At 51.2% G+C, this 24,204-nt stretch overlaps 1 protein-coding gene across 20 annotated transcripts in view; it reads left to right on the top strand.

Moving 5' to 3' along the window:
* Positions 1–4,775: 4,775 nt before the first annotated feature.
* Positions 4,776–24,204, top strand: part of GABBR1 (gamma-aminobutyric acid type B receptor subunit 1) — a 31,788-nt gene continuing 12,359 nt past the window's right edge. For 6 of the 20 annotated variants that reach the window (XR_014808829.1, XR_014808830.1, XR_014808831.1 and 3 more), the window contains exons 1-10: positions 4,776–7,504; positions 8,704–8,907; positions 9,649–9,834; positions 11,186–11,206; positions 12,690–12,850; positions 16,204–16,338; positions 16,707–16,877; positions 17,944–18,045; positions 18,823–18,888; positions 19,313–19,504. Coding sequence is in view for 13 of the 20 variants with exons in the window: in XM_084965863.1 (XP_084821989.1) it covers positions 6,238–7,504; positions 8,704–8,907; positions 9,649–9,834; positions 11,186–11,206; positions 12,690–12,850; positions 16,204–16,338; positions 16,707–16,877; positions 17,944–18,045; positions 18,823–18,888; positions 19,313–19,504 (2,505 nt within the window). In the remaining 7 variants the exon portion in view is untranslated. 20 annotated transcript variants of the gene reach the window in all.

The raw sequence follows: 24,204 nt of genomic DNA, 5'->3' as shown, positions 1-24,204 counted from the left end.
CTCTTCTGTTTATTTGTCCCCTTCCCCTGCCCTACTTGTAATCATCCAGACAGAATGAATTTCCAGGTACGGTTGGAAATTCTCCACCTTTGTGTCTATTTCATAGCAGGATCTTGGAGTAAGGGCCAGGGAGACTGATCTTTGGAAACGCATTTCCTTGAGGGCAGCAAGAAAGGCAGCAAGACGATCTTCTTGGTAGCATCTTGCTCTGCTAGTAGTAGTAGACTGTCTTGGGTCACCATTAGTGCTACCATGTGGGTGAAAACTTGAGCATGCACCAGAAATTATACCTGTAATGCCACTGGTGGACTCATGGGTGGTAGGAGATGGACAGAGGTCCTCCAGGTCTAACGCTAGTAAGGAAGCTTCTGCTTGCTAACCGAAAGGGTTCCTGGGCAGTAAGAGAAGTGCCCTCATGAAGTGCCATCATCAAGTGTTCTCCTCATGCCTTATTGTGTGTGAAACATTGGGCAAATTGTTACATTCATTTGCGTTTCAGTTACACCGTTTACAAAATGGAAATGATGATATCTATGTGTGAGAACGTTATAAAGAGTAAGTGAGATCATATGAGAAAAGCACACAGCTCCAAACTGGTTATAATAAAATAAATGCAATTATTATGATCCTGTCACTCACAGGTGAAAGGACAAAATATGTGTGGCGAATGTGTCACCATTAAGGCCTGTGGAAGAATGGACCCATTTCACCAACACCTAGAGGGTTTTTGGCAAATAACAGAGACTGCCCAGGGGTTAACAGGCTTGGAAAGTTGTGTGATAATTCTGTGCAGTGGAGGGAATACTGACCTTTGAGTCAGAAGATTTTTTTGTTTTTGTTTGCTTTCTAGGGCTGTACCCATGCCATATGGAGGTTCCCAGGCTAGGGGTCCAACTGGAACTACAGCTGCTGGCCTACGCCAGAGCCACAGCAATGCAGGATCTGAGCCGCATCTTCACCCTGCACCACAGCTCATGGCAATGCCAGATCCTTAACCCACTGAGTGGGGCCAGGGATTGAACCCCAAACCTCATGGTTCCTAGTCAGATTCATTGCTGATGCACCATGACTGGAACTCCAGAAGATGTTTTGTTGATTGATCTTTTAGGCTCCCAACTGAGTAAGAAGCATTGTGCTGCTCTTGTAGGAGGGAAAAAAAGAGTGCAGTACTCAGCCTTGCGTATACAGTATACGGTGGTACTTCCCTGCCCTCATGGAGGAGCTTGTGGTCAGGAAGGCAGATATTAAGTAAAAGATTCCATAATTATTTTAACTACCAATGAGATAAGTGCTTTGAATGGCAAATAGGATGTGTGGAGAGCCCTAGCAGGGTGGGGTGGTGCTTTAAATTAGTTTGAGGAATTCAGAGAAGGCTTCCTTGAGGAGGTGGCATCTAAGCTGTTAATGAAGTGAAGATGGTATGTGGTACGGAGGAGGAGGGGGAGGAGGAGAAGGAGGGGGAGGAGAAGGAGGGGGAGGAGGAGGAAGGGAAGGAGGAGGAGGAAGGGGAGGAGGAGGGGGGGGAGGGGGAGGGGGGAGGGGGAGGAGGAGGAGGAGAGCATCTCCAGTTGAGGAGCTAGTGTGTTTGGTCCCTGAGTTGAAAGTATTCAAGCAAGCCTAAAGAATGCAATCCAGCCAGCTCGCCTGGGGCACCGAGAATGAGAGAGAGGAAGAGAGTGGGTTTGTCGCCCAGCTCTGCTCTTTATTGGCCCTGTGACCTTGGGCAAGCCATTTAAACTTTTGGAACAGCAATGTTCTCATCTGACCGGTGAAGGAGGTATTATCACCCTGAAGCCATTGAAAGGATTAAGAGAGAGAATGTGAGTTCTTTGTAAATTATGCACCAATAAGGTATTATGTTTCTGTGCTGATCTAAGTGTAATAAATACTGAAAGCATCTGAAGGTGTGTATGAGTCACACCGGCTTTTAGAATTTCAGAGCAAAGGCTTGGAAGAATAGAGAAGGAAGAGTTAAAACTCTGCAGGTGTTTGTTTACTCTAGATTGCTAAAAACAGAGCTTGCTTCCCAGCTGTTCAGGGCTTTCCCTTCTGCTCGAACCTGAATGGGGTGGACCTGTCTAAACCACTGTAATACAGGGTCATAGGGTTTTGTTTGTTTGTTTGTCTTTTAGGGCTGAACCCTTGGCATATGGAGGTTTCCAGGCTAGGGGTCCAATTGGAGCTACTGCAGGTCATGGCAACTCTGGATCTTAACCCACTGAGCAAGGCCAGGGATTGAACCTGTGGCTTCATGGATACTAGTCAGATTCGTTTCCACTGAGCTACGACTGGAACTCTAGGGTCATAGTTTCCACTTAGGGCCTTTATGGGGATCCTCAATAGTGATTTTATGGTATTTCCATGAACAGAATTTCTAAATCACTTTGCTGTATACCAGAAACTAAAACAACACCGTAAATCAACTATACTTCAAAAAAATAATAATAATAAAAGAATTTCTAGTCTGTCACTTCAGATGTGTTGACTCCTAAAAGCATGTGTTGGTAAATATTTTCCCATGTTTTTACAATCAGTTTCACACACCCTTTCCTGTAATTCCAAAGTTCACAATGCTTTGAAAACCAAAAATTTTATTTCTAACTCATTTGGTGGAAAAATCTGGCCTGACTTGCATCCATTTTGTGGCAAAGCCAGAGGTGAAGCTATTTCTAGTTTTTATTTACTCAACCTAATGTCAATAGTCACGCATTTTACTGCAGAAATGTAATTGTGAGGAGTTCCCGTCGTGGCACAGTGCTTAACGAATCCGACTAGGAACCATGAGGTTGCGGGTTCGGTCCCTGCCCTTGCTCAGTGGGTTGAGAATCCCGCGTTGCCGTGAGCTGTGGTGTAGGTTGCAGACGCGGCTCGGATCCCGCGTTGCTGTGGCTCTGGTGTAGGCCGGTGGCTATAGCTCCGATTAGACCCCTAGCCTGGGAACCTTCATATGCCGCGGGAGCGGCCCAAAGAAATAGCAAAAAAGACACAAAAAATAAATAAATAAAACATTATATTCTTGTGGAGTTCCCGTCGTGGCGCAGTGGTTAACGAATCCGACTAGGAACCATGAGGTTGCGGGTTCGGTCCCTGCCCTTGCTCAGTGGGTTAATGATCCGGCGTTGCCTTGAGCTATGGTGTAGGTTGCAGACGGGGCTCGGATCCCGCGTTGCTGTGGCTCTGGCGTAGGCCAGTGGCTACAGCTCCGATTAGACCCCTAGCCTGGGAAACTCCATATTCCGCGGGAGCGGCCCAAGAAACAGCAACAACAACAACAACAAAAGACAAAAAAAAAAAAAAAAAAAAAAAAAAAAAGGAAATGTAATTGTGCTTTATATGGGCTTGAGACCTGCATATGCATGTTAAATCATGGAGTTTTCAGCATTGTGTGGTTTCTAATAGAAAAACCTGGGTGATGTGTCTTTTTACTCGGAGTATTTTTTGGACAGTGTGCTAGCATGCTTAGAATAAGTGACAATCATTCTAGATATCTGAGTTGGACATATCGGAAGAGACAAATCTGTTCCAGCAAAATGGGCAAACAAAAACCCTACCAATCAATTTCATACATGCATTATGATGCATATGTTTTTGAATTGGTAAAAATAATTATGTGTAGATATCCATACCTGGTATACATTTAATTATATATATTTAATTAAACTTAATACTTGTTTATTTAAAAATCCTTAAAAATCCAATTGTCTTGTAGTTCCAGGAGTAGAAATACTCCCTAAAACTGTGAGAATGGAACATTTTCTTTTCTTTTTTCTTTTTCTTTTTGGCTTTTTAGGGCTGCACCCATGGCATATGGAAGTTCCCAGGCTAGGGGTTGAATCTGAGCTGTAGTCACCAGCCTACACCACAGCCACAGCAACACCAGATCTGAGGCACGTCTGATCTACACCACAACTCACGGAAATGCTGGCTCCTTAACCCACGGAGCAAGGCCAGGGATCGAACCTGAGTCCTCATAAATACTAGTTGTGTTCCTAACCCTTGAGCCACAATGGGAATTCCTGAGAATGGAATATTTTCTCAGTCTGTTAACCTGAGCTTAGTTCACACCTTCAGATGCCTCTGCCCACTGATACTGGCTATATTGCTTCCATGTCCTTAGGAAGGTTTAAAAAAAAAAACCCAAACTTTAAAAAAGGATTTTAAAGGTAACACGTAAAATATTTGAATAAAAATTGAACAAATATAACCAAAAAAAAGGTTATCCAATAATTCATGGCCCCAAAGGCAATCACTGCTAATATTTTGATGTATTTTCTTTCAGCTTTTAAACACATATATACCACAGTTGTACACATTTTGTATTGTTTTTTTTAACTCTCACATTTTCCCACATAAATGTCATTAGATACTCTTTTAAATATGTTTTTATAAATATCCCTGTGAATGGATACATTCCAATTTATTGAATCAATACTCTGATGTGGGTATTAGGTTTTTTTTTTTAATTTAATTTAATTTTATTATTTATTTATTTATTTATTTATTTATTTTGTCTTTTTGCCATTTCTAGGGCCGCTCCCACGGCATATGGAGGTTCCCAGGCTAGGGGTCGAATTGGAGCTGTAGCCACCCGCCTACGCCAGAGCCACAGCAACGCAGGATCCGAGCCGCGTCTGTAACCTACACCACAGCTCACGGCAACGCCGGATCATTAACCCACTGAGCAAGGGCAGGGACCGAACCCGCAACCTCATGGTTCCAAGTCAGATTCGTTAACCGCTGCGCCACGACAGGAACTCCCCGGTATTAGGTTTTTTTTTTTTTTTTTTTTTTTTGCCGCATCCGTGCATGCAGAAGTTATGAGGCCAAGGACAGATGGATGGAACCTGGCCAAAGCAGTGACAAAGCCGGATCCTTAACTGCTAGGCCACTAGGGAACTCCCACGGTGGTTTCCTTTTCTGATTTAGCACCAGCAGTGTGATGATAAATGCCACCAAGATAATTTTCAGTTTTATAGAGTCATAGATTCCCCTTTCCAGGGAGGAGTCCGTCCCTCTATCCCCCTCAATTCATCACAGTAAAGGAGTCAGGGAAGCCAGAGACAAGGTTCCAGAAAGGAAGACTGGATGAGGACCTGGAGAGCTTGTTGTGGACCCCTGGGAAAGTGCTTCCTCAGACACGGAAAGGCCTTGCCAGGACCACAGAGCATCAAGTGACAGTATCCTGATGCCCAGGCAGCTGAACCATCCCAGAGACAGGAAGTGCACAGTCAGGAAGCTCTTCTTTCCAAAGCAGTCTGGGAAATTTCTCATCCATAGGATGTTTTGTTGTTGCTGTTGTGCTGTCAATAATTTAATTTTAGTTGACCCCCATATGTTTTGGTTCTGCCCTGCTGAGAGAACAGCAGGTCACTCAGAGGAAGGGTTGCTATCATTTTGAGCAGTTAGAAATTCTGCCCACTCCTTCTTCTCTTCTCCCCATTTTCTAGCTCTAAGGTTCTCAACCTCTTCCCAGGGAACATTTTGAAGATTTGTGGGCTTTCTTTTTGAAATTGCCATGATGGGGGGGCCACTATGGGCTCTTATGGGCAGGGCAGGGGAATGATATTCTTCAAAGCCTAGCCTGCAGCATGGAACTGTGCCTCCTCCACATGCTCAAATGTCCCCTAGGACATTCATGTAGGTGAAAACTTATGTTTAATTATCTGAGCTGAGAGTTTAATACAGTTAAAAAAAAGTCTTATATGCAATGAACTTTCTAGGAATGCAATTACAGTTCCGTGTAAATTCAGGGAAGATTGACTTTGCTACCAAGGGTTTGTTCAACATTTCGTTAAGTCACTTCATTGATGGCAACATGCTGGAGGTAGTTGAGTCACCGACTCAGCACCTGTATCAGCCTGCATTTGTAGCAGTTCCAACCCTGTGATTCTGTGGATAAGTGCAAGCATCTGCCTACTTCGTTATGACTCCAACACTCACACATTAAACACTCTTTTACTACAAATTACTTTTTTTTAATGTTACAGAGAAGCATGTTGACTTTTTTTTTTTTTTAAGTTATGTATGTAGGTAGGTTATATCCTGGGAATTTCAGTTCAGCACAGTAAAGGAGTCATTACAAGATGCTTGAAGGTGGAGGCGTTCTCTTGTGGGGCAGCAGGTTAAGATCTGGTGTTGTCACTGCAGTGGCTTCGGGGCTTGGGTTGCTGCTGTGGCTTGGGTTCCATCCCTGGCCCAGGAACTTCCACGTGACCCGGGCAAGGCCAAAGAAAATAAATGTTTGAATCAGTTCTAATCAGCCTCATGGTATTTGGCTTTTTTCCCCACCAGAAGCTTTTCCCTGCCTCGTTCCCCAGAAGGAGCCCTCTCTCTCCTCTGGTAGCCCAGACTCACTCCCATGAACAATATACACACGCGCGTGCACGCCGTGACACACACACACTACACACAGACACAGGCACACACCTTCCACCACCAGACAATAGCCAGGAGCCTCCGGAACCGTCAAAAGGCCTGCACTTCCCCGACTGTCTTGAGAGCTTCCAGTTCTCCCTTAGTCAAGAAATATTGATTGCTAGCCCTGCTGGAGTAGAGAAGATAATGCTGGCTCCTGCCCACTTGGAGGCTCTTTTTGCTCATTGCTTTCTTTCTTTCTTCTCCTCCCCTCCTACTTTAATTTCTCTCCTTGATGCTCCTCTTCTCGTCTTTTGCTTCCAATCCTCTCTCCTCGTTCCCTCCCCCAAGCAGGCGAGTAGCAGAGCTCTCTGGTCACCAGCTGTCTCTTCCCCATCCAACTCCTGTCGCGCTGAGGTGGCTCCGGGCCTTCACCCCCTCCCCTGTCTGACCCTGGCTTCTCCTTTCTCTCCCACCTCATCTCCTTCTCATCCGGCCTTCGGCCTCAGTCTCTCATCTCACCCCGAACCAGGCTCCTTCCTCTTTGTGCAGCCGTCTTTCTCCACCTGCATCCCAGATTCCCCGTCTCAGCGTCAGCTCCTTGGCCTTTGGCTCGGGCTCCCTCGCCCCCACCCCAGCTTCCAGTCGTCTAGCCCGCGGGTCCCCGCGCGTGTGCTCGTGCACGGGTGTCCCTCTCTCAGGCCTCGGAGCCCCGCTCCTCCGCCGCCCGCCCCCCGGCGCTGTGGGCGGTCCAGGGCGGGGCTGCGATCCGGGGCGGCTCCCGGGGCTCGGGTTGTGGGAGGTGCCCTCTCCCCGGTCTCCCCCTCGCTTCCCCCCGCCCCGTCTCCTCCTGCACCCTCCTTCTTCCCTCCGCCCGGGAGCTCTTCCCGGTCCCCGGCGCCGCCTCCTTCCCTCCCGGCTCCCCGCTCCCGCGGCCGCCGCCGCCCCGGGGAAGGAGAGACGGGGGTGGGGTTTGGGGGAGGCGAGAGAGGAGGGGGAGACCCTGGCCGGGCAGGAGCCCGGATTCGCGGGGAGGAGGGCCGGGAGGAGGGGAAAGGTGGAGGAGAGAGGAGGGGGGGAGCGGGGAGGAGCGGCCGGGCCTGGGGCCTTGAGGCCCGGGAGAGCCGGGGAGCTGGGCCGGCGCGCCGAGGTAAGAGCCAGGGCCGGGGGGGCTCGGGGCCGGAGAGGGGCGCGCGGGAGGGCCGAGCCGAGAGCCGGAGGCCGGGGGAGCGGCGGGGAAGGAACCGGGAGCGGCGAGGCGGCCGAGCCCGGGAGCGTGGGGAAGCCGGGCTCGGGCGAGCCGCGGGGGCCGGGGGAGAGGAGGTGGTGAGAGGTGGAGTCCCGGGAGGGTGGGGGGGGCCGAGGGAGGCAGGAGGAGGGTGGGGACAGGCTCTCTCTCCTCCTCTCCCCCCACCCGCGCCGGGCTCCGCCCCCGCCTCCTCCGCGGGGCGCTCTCCGGTCCCCCGGCTGAGCCGGGTCGGAGCCCGGGAGGCGGCCCGGAGGGAGGCCGGGCCGCCTCCCGGGTCCGGACCGGCACTGGCGGGGCTCGGTCCCGTCCTCACGGCCGCCTCTCACTCAGATGCTGCTGCTGCTGCTGGCGCCGCTCTTCCTCCGCCCCCCGGGCGCGGGCGGGGCGCAGACCCCCAACGCCACCTCAGAAGGTGCACCCTTCTCCAGCGACCTCGGGCACCCCACCACCCCACTCCCCCTTTCCTTGCATCCGCTCTGCTATCCGGTCGGCCCTACATGGCATCCCGGCCTGGCCAGCCCGTCTGCTCGGCCCCACTTTACTACTCCTGACCTCCTTTCCATCACCCCCCCGTCATTACCCAGCACGCCTTTTCTCTGCCCCCCCATTACTCTACCAGGCCACCTCTCTGTGACACCACGTTATTTCCTCAACCCCATCCCTCTTCCCTGGCCCCACATTGCTACCTCAGTTCCTCTTTTTCCCTCCTTCCACATTGCTGCCCAGGTGGCATTAGAAGACCCCCTCTCCTTTCCTCCTTATTCTGCTGAGATTCTCCTTTAGCCTGTCTTACCAAGTTCACTCGCATAGTCTATCTGTTCACGATTTCTTAATTACTTTTCTCCATTATCCCAACCAGCACCCTTCTATTCCCACTTGTGGGCGCTCTGATGAGCCTTAGCCCTGGCTCATTTTGCTTTGTCCTTTAGCCCAGGGTTCCAGTACCCACCCCCACTCCCACCCTCCAACACCCCATCCCATCCCCTCTGTCCTCCACCTGCCCACTGACCTCGCCCTGCGCCCCCCGCTGCCTCCGGCTGCTGACTCCGCCTTTTCCTTTCCCCCACCTTCCCTCTCTCTCCGCCTTCCCCTGGACGCAGGTTGCCAGATCATACACCCGCCCTGGGAAGGGGGCATCAGGTACAGGGGCCTGACTCGGGACCAGGTGAAGGCGATCAACTTCCTGCCCGTGGACTATGAGATTGAGTATGTGTGCCGGGGGGAGCGCGAGGTGGTGGGGCCCAAGGTCCGCAAGTGCCTGGCCAACGGCTCCTGGACAGATATGGACACACCCAGCCGCTGTGGTGAGTAGCCTCGCAAAGCCCCTCCCCTCTTCAAGCCAGTTCTTCTTCCTGCCTCAAACTTAGCTTTATTGCCTGCAAGTCAGCACTTTAAATCCAGTGTAATGAAATTTACCAGTATATGTGCTGAAAGACCACTATGTACAGGGACTTTGCTGTGTGCTGTTGAAGGCTGTAAAGTTAGCAGCCTGCACACTTCATTTCATCCTCCCTTCAGTAGGCCACTATTTGAGAAAATAACTTGGCTATTCATCTTGTGAATTGATCTCTTTGAGGATTATTAGTGACAGATTATGCAGAAACATCCTAAAATGATTTCATCACATTTTTTAATATCTGTCTCCAACGCAGAGACCCTATGCCGCCAATAACACCCAGTTTTTAACATGACTATAAGCCAACTATAATAAGGCAAATCTGATTGTGCATCTAAAGTTACATACATCCACACATCTCAAAGCCAGAGAACCACCCACTGTACCTGACTTTGAAGAGATCCCATTTTATGTGCTTATAGCTCCATCTTGGGTTCCTATGATGGAAATGCTAGCTTGCTTTCCTTTTTTTTTTTGATTGTGTGGTGGATGCTTACAGGGTTTTGAGAAGAGAGGAAGCTAGAGAAGTGAATCCTTTTTACACTTGATTTCCTGTGGACCCAAACCCAAATCTGAATCCCCTCTTTGCTCTCTAAGGGGAAGGAATCTTCTCCAACTCGCCTCTCTCTTTATTTTCCTGTCTCCACAGTCCGAATCTGCTCCAAGTCTTACTTGACCCTGGAAAATGGGAAGGTTTTCCTGACGGGTGGGGACCTCCCAGCTCTGGACGGAGCCCGGGTGGATTTCCGGTGTGACCCCGACTTCCATCTGGTGGGCAGCTCCCGGACCATCTGTAGTCAGGGCCAGTGGAGCACCCCCAAGCCCCACTGCCAGGGTGAGGGGAACAGCTGCGTGCATGCAGCTGATGAGGATGCTTGTCAGAGGATGGGAGTGGGGTGGGAATGGCTGGTGGGGAAAAGCAGGGTGCTATACAAAGTGGGGGACTTTGGGGAGGCAAAGGCCCAAAAAAGGCCCAACCTTTTCCTCCATTCGCCCTGCCTCAAACTTCCTCCTGCAGTCCCCCGTTACCACTTTACCTCTGTTGGGGGCTTCTTTACTTTTCTCTTTTTAATATCTTCCCCCACATTTTCTCCTTTCCTTTATGAACCTCACTGTCCACCACCCTTCTTAAGGTTTTACATACTCAAGTTTTCTCAGCCTCAGTTCCTTTCTCAACACTTAGAACTTTCTATGCATCACCTTCTGGAATTGATCCCTCTGCATTCATTGTATACCTGACTTATGGTAAAGACTAAGAAAGAAATTATATGTCATACTACAGAAATCAATAAGGTTGAAAAGAATATCTGGGGTGGGAAATTATCAGGGTAAAAATTAAAAAGGTTTGACAGTGGGGGCAGCATTGTCAGAACATTAAGGACAAGCCAGGGATAGGATGGGAAGAGGACAGTCCTTTTCTATACCTCCCAGGCAGCCTCGTCATCCCCAAGGAAATCCACCTTATATCCACCACCCCCTCTTTTGCCACCTAGTTCTGCAAACTTCCCCCCTTTCTGGGCACCTAGAGTCTCCCTCTGCTGCCTTCTTTCCTGGGATACAGGCATACCTCATGCTTCTCCTACCTTTGTAGACTCTTTCGCGAGGCCCTGGCTTTCCTCACCTAACTTAATTATTCTGCTTGTAGTTTACCATTCTATTCTGGAAAGTGGGAGTCCCATTCAGGGGTGCATTTATTATGAAACTAATGAATTTTAAGCTCCAATGTTCCTTGCTTACTACAGGCTTCTTGTACTCGAATAATGTAGAGGGTCCTAATAATATGTTTCACATGGTCATAGGTTGTAAAAATTGCAAAAGTAAGATTTTAATAGTAATAGTTTAAAACCAATTGCATTGGTATTTTTTTCTCTTAAAGAGTTTACCCCCCCCCCCCAATTTTACAATATTTAGGCTCCACAAAACCGGGATCTGCCCATGTCTTAGCTGTTGGCACTCCTGTCCCAAATTCTGTTTTCCTATGAAAAATAAAAGAAGAAAACCAACAAGTCCTGACCCCCAGCCCCACCTTGCTCTTATCCCCAGGCACCCTCCCCTCAGAAACGCAGGCTTCTGCTCTCCCCGGTCTTCTTCGGCATGGACAGGTGTGGGAGGGGGCTGGGGATCAGGCCTGGGAAGCTGGGCGCCACTGGTAACTCTTCTCTGATCCCCGTCTTTCCTGCTGCCAGTGAATCGAACGCCACACTCAGGTGAGATCGGAAACCCTCTTCGCGTGCACTGCAAATCCCCTAACCCCTCACTCTTCACCCCCCACCCCCGGGGAATTTTGCCCCTAGGCTACGGGTTCTCTTTCTTCCCAACCCTCCCCCACCTTCCCCCACCCACCCCAGTACGCGGCCGGCCCTTTCCTTTCCTACCTGTTTCCAGCCTCCAGTCCCGGTTTTCTGCGGGGCTGCGGTCCCTCCCATCTCCCTGCCTGGCTGCACTCCCCTCGGCTCCGCCTCCTCCCAGACTCCGCTGCTGCCAAATGGCAGAGCCCCAGCAGGGGGCGGCAGGGTGCTGGGAGACCCTGAGCTTCCAGCTTGTTCCCCTGTGGGGTTTCTTCCGACCTTCTCTGGAACCTTTTCCTACCTGCCCCCTTCCCAGGATTTCACCTGCTGACTCCTTCAGCCCACCCGTGTCACCCATGGCCAGGCCTCACTCCTCCTCCAGCTCCTTCCCACATCCTTTCCTTTAACTACGCCCTGTCCCTACTCTTTTATCTCAGTTTCTTCTCCCATCACCCCTTCTCCGCCTCGGTCGACCCAGCTCCTTGGCCCCCCTCCTCTACCCCCGTCACCCCCACCTTGTCTCCACCCCTCCTTCTTCCTCACACAATTCTCTCTCCCAAACCGATCGCATCGCCCTCTCCCTCACCACCCTCAGTCCTTCACCCCATCTATTCACACCCCTTCGAAGACGCTCAGGCGCCGGCCCCTTTTCTCTCGCGTCCCACTCTCGTCCTCCCCTTCTCCATCACTCGCTCCTCAGAGCTTCAGCTCCCGCGGCTCCCTCCGCCCACCCCGCCCTCCTGGCACGCCCCTTCCCCTCTTTCCTCCTCCCCTAAGGTCCCCTTAGGAGGGACCCCTCCCGTCCTCGTCCGGCCCCGTTGCCCTGGGGGTCGCGTCCTCCCTCCCCTCCCCTCGGCTCGGTCTGTGGTTCCCACCGCGGCGCTCGCCTCCATCCCCGCCCCCTTCCTCCCTCCCTAACCCTGCCCCCCACCCCCGCTGCCGCGCGCCGCCCGTGACGTCAGAGCCCCCTCCCAGCCTTGCCTCTCCTCCTCCTCCTCCTCCTCCTCCTCCTCCCCTCGGTCGGTCAGTCAGTCCGCGAGGAGAGTCCGCGGTGGCAGTGGAGGTGGCGGGAGCCAGAGCCGTGGGGGCCATAGGAAGCCAACCTTCCCTGCTTCCTTCCCCGAGGCCCTATCCCCCTCCTCCGCACAAGACCAGGAATGGAGGCGCCTCCCCGACATCCCCTCAGCAGCCCTCCCCAGGAAAAGTGTCCCCCCTGAGCGCCTCCTCCTCCCCAAACAGCTACCCCCGCCCCCTGCCATGGGTCCAGGGGCCCCCTCTCTCCGGGTGGGGTGGCCGCTACCGATCCTGGTGGTGATGGCGGCGGGGGTGGCTGCGGTGTGGGCCTCCCACTCCCCTCATCTCCCGCGGCCTCACCCGCGGGTCCCCCCGCACCCCTCCTCAGAACGGCGCGCAGTGTACATCGGGGCGCTGTTTCCCATGAGCGGGGGCTGGCCGGGGGGCCAGGCCTGTCAGCCCGCGGTGGAGATGGCGCTGGAGGACGTGAATAGCCGCAGGGACATTCTGCCGGACTATGAGCTCAAGCTCATCCACCACGACAGCAAGGTAGCCCCGGACATGGGAGTGGGTGGGAGATGGGGCCTTGAGGGGCCGGAGGCCAGCTGCACGTGCCTTAGTCGGAGTGGCTTCTGAGATTGCCAGGCAGACCCCCTCCCGTGTGTGTGACTAGCAGGAGATGGGGCGGGGGCGGGGGGGTGTGGGAGCTGGGGAGAGTCGCAGGGGCTGGAGGTTCAAGATGAGGGTCTAGGGGTTCAAGGTGGCTAATCAGGCTGCAGGACAGCCGCTTCTGTTTCAGGAGACCCCTGCAAGTGCCGGTTGGGGAGTGGTGGGAGAAACTGGTGATGGGTTTAGGATACCAGCCCCAGCCGATGCTGTTCCTCCGGGGAGTAAACTAACCCTGGGATGGGTTGGGGGATGGAGGGAATGAGGCGGGGAGCTGGATCGGGGGTTTACATTTACCATGGCAACAAGGTAAATCTGGCAGCAGGTTGGAGCTGAAAGGAATAGGGACCCAATGAGGAAAATTTTGAGGGACTTGAGTGCTCCTGTTTATTTATCATGACAAACAGGGAGCTGTGGTCTCCACCTGACTCTTGCCCCTTGGTCCCCAACCGCGTTGAGGATTCCTGGACTGTGGGACCATATGGCATATTGTGGTAGAGGAAGGCCAATGGTCAATGGATGGGCAGAGGCACTAGGAAAATGAATAGGTTGAGAGGTCTGCACAGGAGCCCCACCGAGAGTGTGGGGATGGTGAGGAGTTAGGATGCAGGGAAGAGACAGAGATGGGGACAGAATAGCAGTGGGGGAGGGGGTTAGGAGGAGGGGTGGGCACAGCGGGGAAATCCTGGGGGATCCTGTGGGACTTGGCTCTTGAGTTTGTCTTCCTTACAGCAATATGGCCTCTAAGAGGTGAGAAGGGAAGTGGGATGTCGATTAGGGAGGTGGGGAAGAGGGAGGGGGGAGGGTAAGAAAATTAGGGTCTAGGGATAGTAGGGGACAGTCAGTCTTATAAGGTCCTTTTCCCCTCCCTATCCCCTGCTGGATGACTGAGGTATGGGGAAGGATGTGGCACAGGGAAGGAAGGAGATTTGGGACCTCAAATCTATCTTCTGTCACAGGAGGCCCCAGAGACTTAGGGGCTGGGGGAGAGTGAAAGCCAGCAGAGGCGGGGACCTGGTGATACACCTGGGGTGGACTGGGCATGAGTATTCATGCTTTAGAACAGCAGTCAGCACCTAGAAATAAGTGTGTGAGGGAGGAGGGAGCAGAAGTGCAGTTGAAGTTAGGGTGCTTGGGGAGATGAGGGCACAAGGATTCTTAGGAACTCAGAGAGGGAACTCGAAATCCCTTCTGACACTTTTACAGTGATTCTCAAACTTCGGTGTACCTACACCTCACCAGAAGAGTCTATTAAAAATACAGAATCTAACTTCTGGGTCTGGGATGAATCCCAAGGATCTGCATTTTTACCAATAAAAATCCTATGTAGCTAACTCCAGGATGCTCCTGGGAAGAGAAGTAGATGTTAGGGTAGGAGAGGCAGGAAGAGAAAGAGGGTCCGATCCTATGGAGGAGTCAGGCTTAGGAAAGCCAGAGAGGTAACTGGCTCTGGGGTGGGGGTGGGAGGACGGGGAGAGGGGCAGGGAGGGGTGGGTGCAGGCTTTATGGGAGCTAGGGGAGCCCTGGGCGTGAGCTCAAGCTCACCCACTGTGACAGGTGATTCCCTGGAGGTGTTGGGGAGCAGATGGGGACCTGAGAGAAGGGAGATGGAGGAGAAAATAGCAGAGGCATCGAGGGGGAGATGGAAAGGCAGACAAACTGGAATGTGTCGTTTCCTGCCCGCAAATCCGGATCCTTGCTCCTTGTGAGAGCAGAGGAGAGGGAGGAGAGCAGAGGAAGTCTACTGGGGAGGGGGTGAGAATCACGAGGCTGAGGAAATGTGCCATGAATAAGGCTCAGAAGGGGAAAGGGGCTGTGAGAGAGGAAACGAGGAAGCAGAAGAGACGCTACCCCCACAGGTAGCCTACATTGCCTGTTTGTCTGTATCTTATATGTTCTTATATGTCCTCATTGTTCCTATTAACCTTCCCTTCAGACAGGAAAGGGAGGGGTGCTGGGGGCAGGTTCTGGAGCAATAGATGCAGGAAGATGGGCTGTGGGAATGGTAAAGATACACAGAGATGCCCAAGTGGGAGGCATGCATAGTCGAGCAGAGCAGACACAGAGCACTGCCCTTAGCAGAGGTGGAGGAGGGTGGGCAGGAGAGAGTTGATCCTGAGGGCCAGCCTTCTGCTTCTCCAACTTCCCACCATGTCCCAAATGTCAGGCCTCAGTGGGAAGCGAGCAGGCACCAGGGGGTCTTCTTTATTTCCTTCTACTTGGCCCCCCCATCACCCTCCCCAGTCCTCTGTGCCTCCTGTCTGTCCCCTCTGCCCTGGCTCCCCACTGGCTTCCATTTCTTCCCCACTTCCTTTGGGGCTCCAGCAGCTTCTGAAATGTCATATTTCAGCAGGAGGGGAACAGGCAGTGGGAGTCCGGGGCTGGCTCTTCCTCCCCCACTTCGCCTCCTCCCATCACGCCTTGCCCCTGGAGCTCCCTGGAGCTCTCGGCATTGTTTACTTTCCCAGCTCCATTCCTCTCTTTCAGGCACCCCTAAAAGCATCTGGTTTCTGGAGCATCCCATTCTGTTTATTCTCCCCAGCTCTTCCCTCCACTGTTTCTCCCTTCCCTCTTCCGCCCCCAGTGTCTTTTTTTTTTTTTTTTTTTTTCTAATGAACCTGTCAAATGTCAGGGCCCAGTGGGAGGGCATGGATCGCTGAGCCAGAAGCCCCTGGTGGGCTTGTCCCTGTTCTCTTCTGTTTATTTATCTCTAGCCCTGAAAAGAAGCGGGAGGAAAAAAAAAAAAAAAAAACAAAAAACCGGCAGGTGGGGAGGGAGAGGGAGTTTTCGAGGTGAGGGAGGACTTTTCATAATACAGCTTTAAGGAGGCTGTCTGGGGACTTGGGGAAATATTTATTCATATTCCTGCAGACTCTTTTCTGCTCACAGATGTTCAGAGCATAGAAACCTGGGGTAAGGGGAGGGGTGAGAGAGGGAAGGTGGGCTGGGGGATGTCTGCGGATGCGAGGAAGGAGGGCAGCATTTGCATATGTACTGGAGGGGTGTGCAGGGGAGGGGCGGATAAGGCGCCTGTGGAAGACAGAGAAGGGTGTTTCAAGAATAGGGGAAAGGAGACTCGGGAGGAGAAGACATGGTGATCATGACAGAAGGGTTTGAGCAGAGGGATGGGTAGTTGGGGGAGTAACTAGGTTGCTGGGGAGAAAGAAAAGAGTAGGAGTTGCTGGGGCAGGAGGAGCCATGGGAGAGCGTCCTTCATCCCCTCTGTCCTTGTTCAGTGTGACCCAGGCCAAGCCACCAAGTACCTGTACGAGCTGCTCTACAACGACCCTATCAAGATCATCCTCATGCCTGGCTGCAGCTCCGTCTCCACACTCGTGGCCGAGGCTGCCAGGATGTGGAACCTCATTGTGGTAAGCAGGCCCCTGGGGGCCAGAAGGTGGCCTGTCCCCTCTTGGGCTGTCCTAAAGAAGGGGTGTATTGTGGGCTTGTATTTAAGGGGACTGCAGGGGACCCGCTTCCAAGATTCAGGGTCCTTTGCAGACTTGAGCTAGGCGGCCTCCCGGCAGGGCTGCTGCTGACCTGCTCGCCGTCAGAAGGAGCGGAAGTCACATCAGTGGAAGAGCAGCCTGATGGATGGGGGGGGGGGTGTGGGCTTTGGGGAACCACTTTTCCTGGAGCTGAGGCAGGGGAACATGGAGGCAGGGAAGGGCTGAAGGAACGCCAGCAGCTCTTAGCCAGGCGGTCCTGGGCACACTCCACTCCATCCCATCTCCCTCAGCTTTCCTACGGCTCCAGCTCCCCGGCCCTGTCAAACCGGCAACGCTTTCCCACGTTCTTCCGAACCCATCCGTCCGCCACACTCCACAATCCGACCAGGGTGAAGCTCTTTGAAAAGTGGGGCTGGAAGAAGATCGCCACCATCCAGCAGACCACTGAGGTCTTCACCTCGGTGAGGAGGGGCCGGGGATGGGGCCTCCACTCAAATCCCAGTGCAGAGACACGTGACCCGGATTCACTGGGGGTGAAGACCCTGATGCTTTATGGAAGCATACTGATGCTACGTGCCAAGTGGGTTAAGTGCACGTTCTTCCTGTAGCCAGAGGAATGAATGAGTTGAGTTTCCAGGATCTTCTCCAATGTTTTGGTTTTAAGATTTTTTTTCCCTGCTTTGATGCTTTTTTCCCCAGACAGATAGATCCCAAATGACCCAGGTTCACTTGAGAGGCAAGATGAGGGAGAGAATAGGAGATAAGAAGCTGGGGTGGGGGTAGATTCCAGAGGCACCCCAGGAAGGTGGTGCGTGCGTGCGTGTGTGCGTGCGTGCGTGCGTGTGTGTGTGTGTGTGTGTGTGTGTGTGTGTAAGATGGGAAGTGAGGGAATAGAGAGGGGGGACAGAGAGAGAGAAGAGAGGAGAGAGAGGCAGACAGACATGTGCATGTACATGGTCTGTAACTGACTCAGAGATGCGGACGTGGAAGGAGAGGTGGGGGGAAGGGGGGGCTTCGTGGGGGTAGAGGGGAAGCACCTGGCTCGGTACCGAAGGAGACAGCCTGCTCCCTCACTTTTATATATTCTTTGGGTCCTCTAGTCACTTGCATGTTCAGTGGGCCATTAATCCTCCCCCAGCCTTCTCTGAGTGACTCAGGACATTCTCTGATCCTTTTGTCTGTCTGCCCACCTGCCTCTTGAGGTTGACATCATCCTGGCTATAGCAGACCCTGCCTCACCCTTTTCTGGTGCCTCTGATTTCCTTTCCTCCATTTGTGGGTGGGAGTGGGGTGATGGGGTGACTTCCCTGGACACAGAGCCTCAGGAGGGGCTCACCAAGCCCCTTCCCAGTTGGAAGCCACATCCTAAGAGGACAGATGCTTTCCTTTGAATTCCGCCCACTGGGGACAAAGCTGTTGAGGGCAGGCTCAGAAGCACTGTTCCTTTGCTCTGAGTATGCAGTCTGGGTAACGCCGTTGGTCTTTGCGCCCTGTGTTTTTCCTGTTTGTTCCTCACCCCCACTCAAGACTCTGGATGACCTGGAGGAACGGGTGAAGGAGGCTGGAATCGAGATAACTTTCCGTCAGAGTTTCTTTTCAGATCCAGCTGTGCCTGTCAAAAATCTTAAGGTAGGATGGTGGCCGGGGGTGGAGGGTCGGGGGGTGGAAGAGTGGGGGTGAGGGGTGAAAGTGTCAAGGTGGGGGTACAGCCAGGAAAGGGTCTGGGTTGGGGGAACAGGGGTGGGTTGAAAATGAGAGTGAGGCAGGGACAGGCTGCGTGTTTTTTGTTTGTTTTTGTTTTGGGTATTGAGATATAATTGACATAAGACATTGTATAAGTTTAAGAAGTACAATGTGTTGGAGTTCCCATCGTGGCTCAGTGGTTAACGAATCTGACTAGGAACCATGAGGTTGTGGGTTCGATCCTTGGCCTTGCTCAGTGGGTTAAGGATCCGGTGTTGCCGTGAGCTGTGGTGTAGGTTGCAGACGTGGCTCGGATCCCGCGTTGCTATGGCTCTGGCATAGGCTTGTGGCTACAGCTCTGATTCAACCCCTAGCCTGGGAACCTCCATGTGCTGCGGGAGCAGCCCTAGTAATGGCAAAAAGACAAAAAGACAAAAAAAAAAGTACAATGTGTTGATTTGGTACAATTATATATTGCAATTTGATCACCATCATAGCATCAGCTAACACCTGCATCAAGTCACATAATTTTGATCTGCGAGGCAGTAGCATCTCCTGGGGAAGTTCAGCTGCATCTTCTAGTTGACATTTATCCACTATGCATTGAGCAGAACCCTGCACTAAGCACTTTGGGACAGGAAATCAAAGCTGTGAAAGTGCTGGGCTTAGCCCCTCTGGCATTTCCCGGCGTCTCTCAGGAGCTCTGTTCTCTCTGTTCCATAGCGCCAGGATGCCCGAATCATCGTGGGACTTTTCTATGAGACTGAAGCCCGGAAGGTTTTTTGTGAGGTGGAGTTGGAATCTGAGGCGGGAGGGGCCTGGGTGGGCTTGGGTGTCTCCTGGGACCTCTTCTCTGCATCCCTGAGCAGGTGACTGGAGGTGAGGATTAATAGGAAATCCCTGCCTGTTGGCTCTGACTCTGTATCTTGGCTTTTCAGACACATGACACTTTCTCCAGGTCTCCTTTCCCTCTCACTTTGTGTTTCTGGAGGAGCCTGTGAATCCCATCTTTCCTGTCTGGCTGGAAAAGTCCACTTAGGAACAGAGGCCGGGGCATGGGGAGGCATTTGGAAAGAGTAGTCGAGCCTTCCCTGCTACCCCAAGACTTGTAGATTTCTCTTTTCTATTCTCCGCTTTTCTCTGAATCCTGAGAGATAAGACAAGGACATGGAACAAAGACCCAGCCCCCTCTCCCCCGCCGCCCCATATTCAGGTGTACAAGGAGCGGCTCTTCGGGAAGAAGTACGTCTGGTTCCTCATTGGGTGGTATGCTGACAACTGGTTCAAGATCTATGACCCGTCCATCAACTGCACAGTGGACGAGATGACCGAGGCGGTGGAAGGCCACATCACCACTGAGATTGTCATGCTGAACCCTGCCAACACCCGCAGCATTTCCAACATGGTGAGTGCGTGAGGACTTAGAAGCTGGCACCTGGGCAGATGGAGGAGACCAGGGTGGGGGTGGTGGGGCTCTTAGGGGAGGGGAGCAAGTATGGCGTTTGGAGGTGCAGGAGGCAAGGGGCCTCTGCCCACCCTGAACCTGTTTGCGTTGTGTTTCCTGTGGATTCCGCCTCTGCTGTGACTTCCTTGGGCAGGAAAGAGAGAGTAAGGGGAGTGGTGTGTTCAGAGGGCCCCCATGAGTTGCAGGGCTGTTACCATGGAAACAAGGAGCAGCTGGCAAGAAGGCAAATGAGGGAGAGGCGTTAATGATAATATAGATGCTGTATCCGCCAGCATACCTTTACAGGAGCTCTGTTCCTGGGCAAAAATTCATTTTATTTTCTTGGTGATTTCAGAGCACTTTAGAGATGCTTAATATTCACTCCTGGTTAATACTCAATTAGCTTGGCTTCTGATGCTTTTTAATGATTCTCTTTCAGAATTTTAGATGTAGAGGGGACTTTTGAAATCAGTGAGTCCTAGAGAGCTGGTTAGTGATGGACCTGGGGCTAAAAGGCACACTTTCTGTTGGGGGAGTCAGCCCACAGGTGAGGGGCATGAGTGAGAAAGTTGTGGGAGTGGTGAGGAGACTCTTTTCTTGTGGAGCACTACATCTTAGAGAGAACCAGAATCTGGGGCGCCCTTGATAGGGCAACTTGTGTGTCTGCTAATTATGCCAAGTGTAGCCTCTTGTCTGGAATTCCTGCTGTGCAGAGCATGCTAGGGGCGAGTGAATGGTTGTAAAGCCACCTGAGTATCTTATTTTTAAAAACCTGTGGTAATAATTGCTTCTATGTAGTCAGCAAGGCACTCAGATACATGATTTCAGTGATCCTCATAGCAATACTCTGATGTAGATTTTTCCTTTCTGTTTAATAGGCCAGGAAATAGAGACTCAGAGAGGTCAAATGATTTATTGCAGGTCACCAGCTACGGAGTGGTGAAGCCAGAATTGAATTCTAGTTGAATCTCACTCCAAACCACTGTGCCCTCCCATGGGAAACCTTGAGGTCTCACTCTAACACTGTTTAGCAGATGGCAGTTTTTGAGCAGGGGAGAGGGGAGATGCAGGAGCTTCATCCTGCCAGTGGATTGTGATGGAAGGGTCAGTTGTCACATGTACTCTAATCACGGATACTATCTTGAGACATTTCCAAGGGATCTTGGTTGAAAAATACAATGGAAAAATTCTGCAAGGTCACTTCTCTGTAGAACCCCTGAGAGGTAAGTTGTCCTTGAGAACCTGGGGAGGTCGAGGAGCTGGTAACCAAAGCCAGAAACTTTACTGTTGCCCTGAGCCCAGGACCTGCCAATTGTGACTTCTGCCCTACAGCAGGGAACCAGAGGACTTGGTTGGGGGTGGAGGGGGACCTCTAGGCTTTGGAGCAGGATGAGTTGGAGGGGCTCTTCCTGGCTCTTGGTCTCTAGAGAAAGATGGTGCCCATCTTTGAGGCTTAGAGGTATCATTTGACTTGCTTGGTAGCCTAAAATGCCAGGTAAAGAGGCCAAGGTTTTTCAGAGGGTGGAAGCCATCTTCACAGTTGACTAGAGAAGAGGTTATAGATGAATCAAACAGGAACAAGAGAAGTGGATCAGAAACAAGGGGTGAGCCAAGGAGATTTAGAGAAGGAGCAGGGTTGCTTTCCCTCTGTAAGGATGGCCTTATGTTTAGATCAGTAGTTCTCAAACTGCCTCTATCAGCACCACCCGGAAGGTTCGTTAGTCTACAGACAACTGGGCTCTTCCCTTGGAGGTTCACATTCAGTGGATCTGGGGTGGGGACTGGGAATTACATTTCAACAAGTTCCCTGGGGATGTGGATGCTACTGGTCTGGGGAACCACGCTTTGAGGCCTATTAGAGCAGTGGTTTTCAGTCAGAGACTGGAGTGTTAGGGACAGTTTTGGTTGTCACAACTGATATCTAATGAATAGGCCAGGAAGACTTTTAAACGCCCTGCAGTGTATAAGACAGTCCCCATGACAAAGGATTATCCTGCTCAAAATGTCAAAAGTGCAGAGATTGAGAAAGCCTGGCTTAGAGATAGAGCCTTTAGGAGCTAGATGTGGGAGAGCGGGTTAGGATGATTTTGGAGAAACACAGCTCGGGGCTGGAGCTGTGCTTGAGTCAGGTGTGAGCAGCATGCCTGGGGACAAGGTGGTGAGTAAATTCTGATTGGGATAGAGGTCCCCTCAGACCTGAGTACCATGCAAAATAAAAAGCTACCTCGAGATACACATTTTAGGTCACTGTTGTGAATGTGTTCCCCTGCATAGAGACAACCAGACAGGACTGTTTACAATGAGGATCACAGATTTGCACTTGGTCGATTCACTAATTTCTACAGGTTGTGGAATATATATATATATATATTTTTTTGGCTTTTAACTCAATGCATTTTATTATATTTATGCTTGTACAACAATCATCACAACCCAGTTTTTTTTTGTTTTTTGAGGTTTTTTTTTGTCTTTTTAGGGCCACACCCGCGGCGTATGGAGGTTCCCAGGCCAGGGGTTGAATTGGAGCTGTTGCTGCCAGCCTACGCCAGAGCCACAGCAATGCCAGATCCAAGCCATGTCTGCGACTTACACCACAGCTCATGGCAATGCCGGATCCTTAACCCACTGATCAAGACCAGGGATCGAACCTGCCACCTCATGGTTCCTGGTCAGATTCGTTCCCGCTGTGCCACGATGGGAACTCCACAACCCAGTTTTACAGCATTTCCACCCCCACCCCCTCAACCTGTCTCCTTTGGAAACCATAAGTTTTTTAAAGTATGGGTTGTGGAATTTTTGTTGTTTTTTGGTTTTCCTTAAGCTGCCTCGAAGCATTTCCATTTGAAAAATTGCAACCATCTTTTGATGACCCAAAGGGGAGAGAGATTTTGGGGGTAACTTTACGGGTGGTGCTCCCAGTGGCCAAGTGTGTTAGTGGCGAGGACCTGGAGCCCGCAGAGAATTTGTGGATCTGGGCAGGGGCTGGCATCACGCAGAGCAGGTGATTCCCTGCCCGTCTGGGTGATGTTCGGAGGCAGTGTTTACTCTGAACTGAAGGTTGGATGAACTTGGAGGCTGAGGATTACTTGAAAGTCCCAGCCTCACTGCTGTCTGCTGAGCAGAGGCTCTTGGAGAGAAACATTTCAGAGGCCATGAAGGGTAGTTGGGAAGAGTATGGACTTTGAATGGGTTTGAATCCCAGCTCTGTCACATACTAGCAGTATAACTTCAGGCCAGTGAAATTTTCTGTGCCTCGTTTCCCTTATATCTTTCTAAAATGGGCATGTAGAAGTATTTACCCATTGGATTATCTGAGAATTAAATAAGCTGATATATGTGCCTTTAAAAAAGGTACCTTAGTATGTACTATGTCCTTACTAGGACAGTATAAATGTTAACTATCATTATTAACATTATTCTGTATAAGGAAAGATGATATTAATGAAACATATCAACAAAAGAATTAGGAGGACTTAGTCATTTGAAAGAGTCTAAGGTGATTCTAAGGTTTCAGTCTCATCCTGGGAGGATTGGGAGTGAGAAAAACTAGAACTTAATCTTAGATATTTAAAATTTCAGATTATTGATTATATGGTTACAAATCCCTTACAGACAGTTGGAGATACCGCCCCTGAAATATTGAGCTGGGATGATAGATCTGAATATTAGTAACAAAGATAAGGTTGAGAGAGAGGGAAATTCACAAAAAGAAAAGGTAACTTCCTTTATATCCACCTTTCCATACATGTCATTATTTCATCTTCATAATAACTCTTCAGGGTGGTTAATATCATTCCCATTGTAAAGACAGATAACCAACTAGTGAGGTTTAATAACTTATTTGAGATTATATAGCAGGTAGGTGGATTAGTTAGAATCCATCCTTCCATTGATCCATCCCATGGACATTTTTCTTAAAGACAATTTGGAGCAGTTTCAGTTCACAGCAAAATTGAGAGGGAGATACAGAGAGTCCCCAGATGCCCCCCGCCCCACTCATTCATAGCTTCCCCCCATTATCAGTATTGCCCAACAGAGTGGTTATAGTTGATGAACCTATACTGATATATCATTCAAAGTCCCTCGTTTACAGAGGGCTCTTTCTCGGTGTTGTACATTCGGTGGGTTTGGACAAACGCAGGATGACAGGTGTCCACCATTACAGTACCAGACAGAGTATGCTCACTGCCCTAATCCAACGGACACTTACTGTTTGTCTGTTACGGGCCGGCCACAGTGCTGGGGGCTGAGGATTAAGAACAGAGGAGAACCCGGTCCTGTCCTCCAGGGGAGTCGAGCCCAGGCCTGCCTGCTGTCAAAGCCCAGGCTGCTTCCACTGCATCCCTCTGCCTGTCCTTTGCATTTCCCACTCCCCCATGGCTCCAGAAAGTTGACTAGAAGGAAAAGTGGGCAGGGCATTGGGAGCACAGATTTATATTTATACTCCATCTATCGCTTCATTCCTTCATTAGAGTATGAGCATGTCCGTACACGCCAGACCTAAACTGCATTGGGCCCTGGCCCTGTGTATTACCCGTGTCTTGCCAGGGGGCGGCTGCTGAGCCTTTCCTCGTTTCTGGGAGGTAAGGAAGAGCAGAGTGATCCCCCATTATATGGAAGGCATTTCCAAAAACAGAAGCAAATTGCTTACAGTCATTTAG

This window comes from Sus scrofa, chromosome 7 (assembly GCF_054392235.1).
Source record: "Sus scrofa isolate SSC_HxYL_T2T_F1_AM1 chromosome 7, Sscrofa_HxYL_maternal_Yorkshire_Landrace_v2.0, whole genome shotgun sequence".
Taxonomy (NCBI): domain Eukaryota; kingdom Metazoa; phylum Chordata; class Mammalia; order Artiodactyla; family Suidae; genus Sus; species Sus scrofa.
Note: the sequence above shows the minus strand (reverse complement) of the source record. Positions and strands in the feature narration are given on the sequence as shown.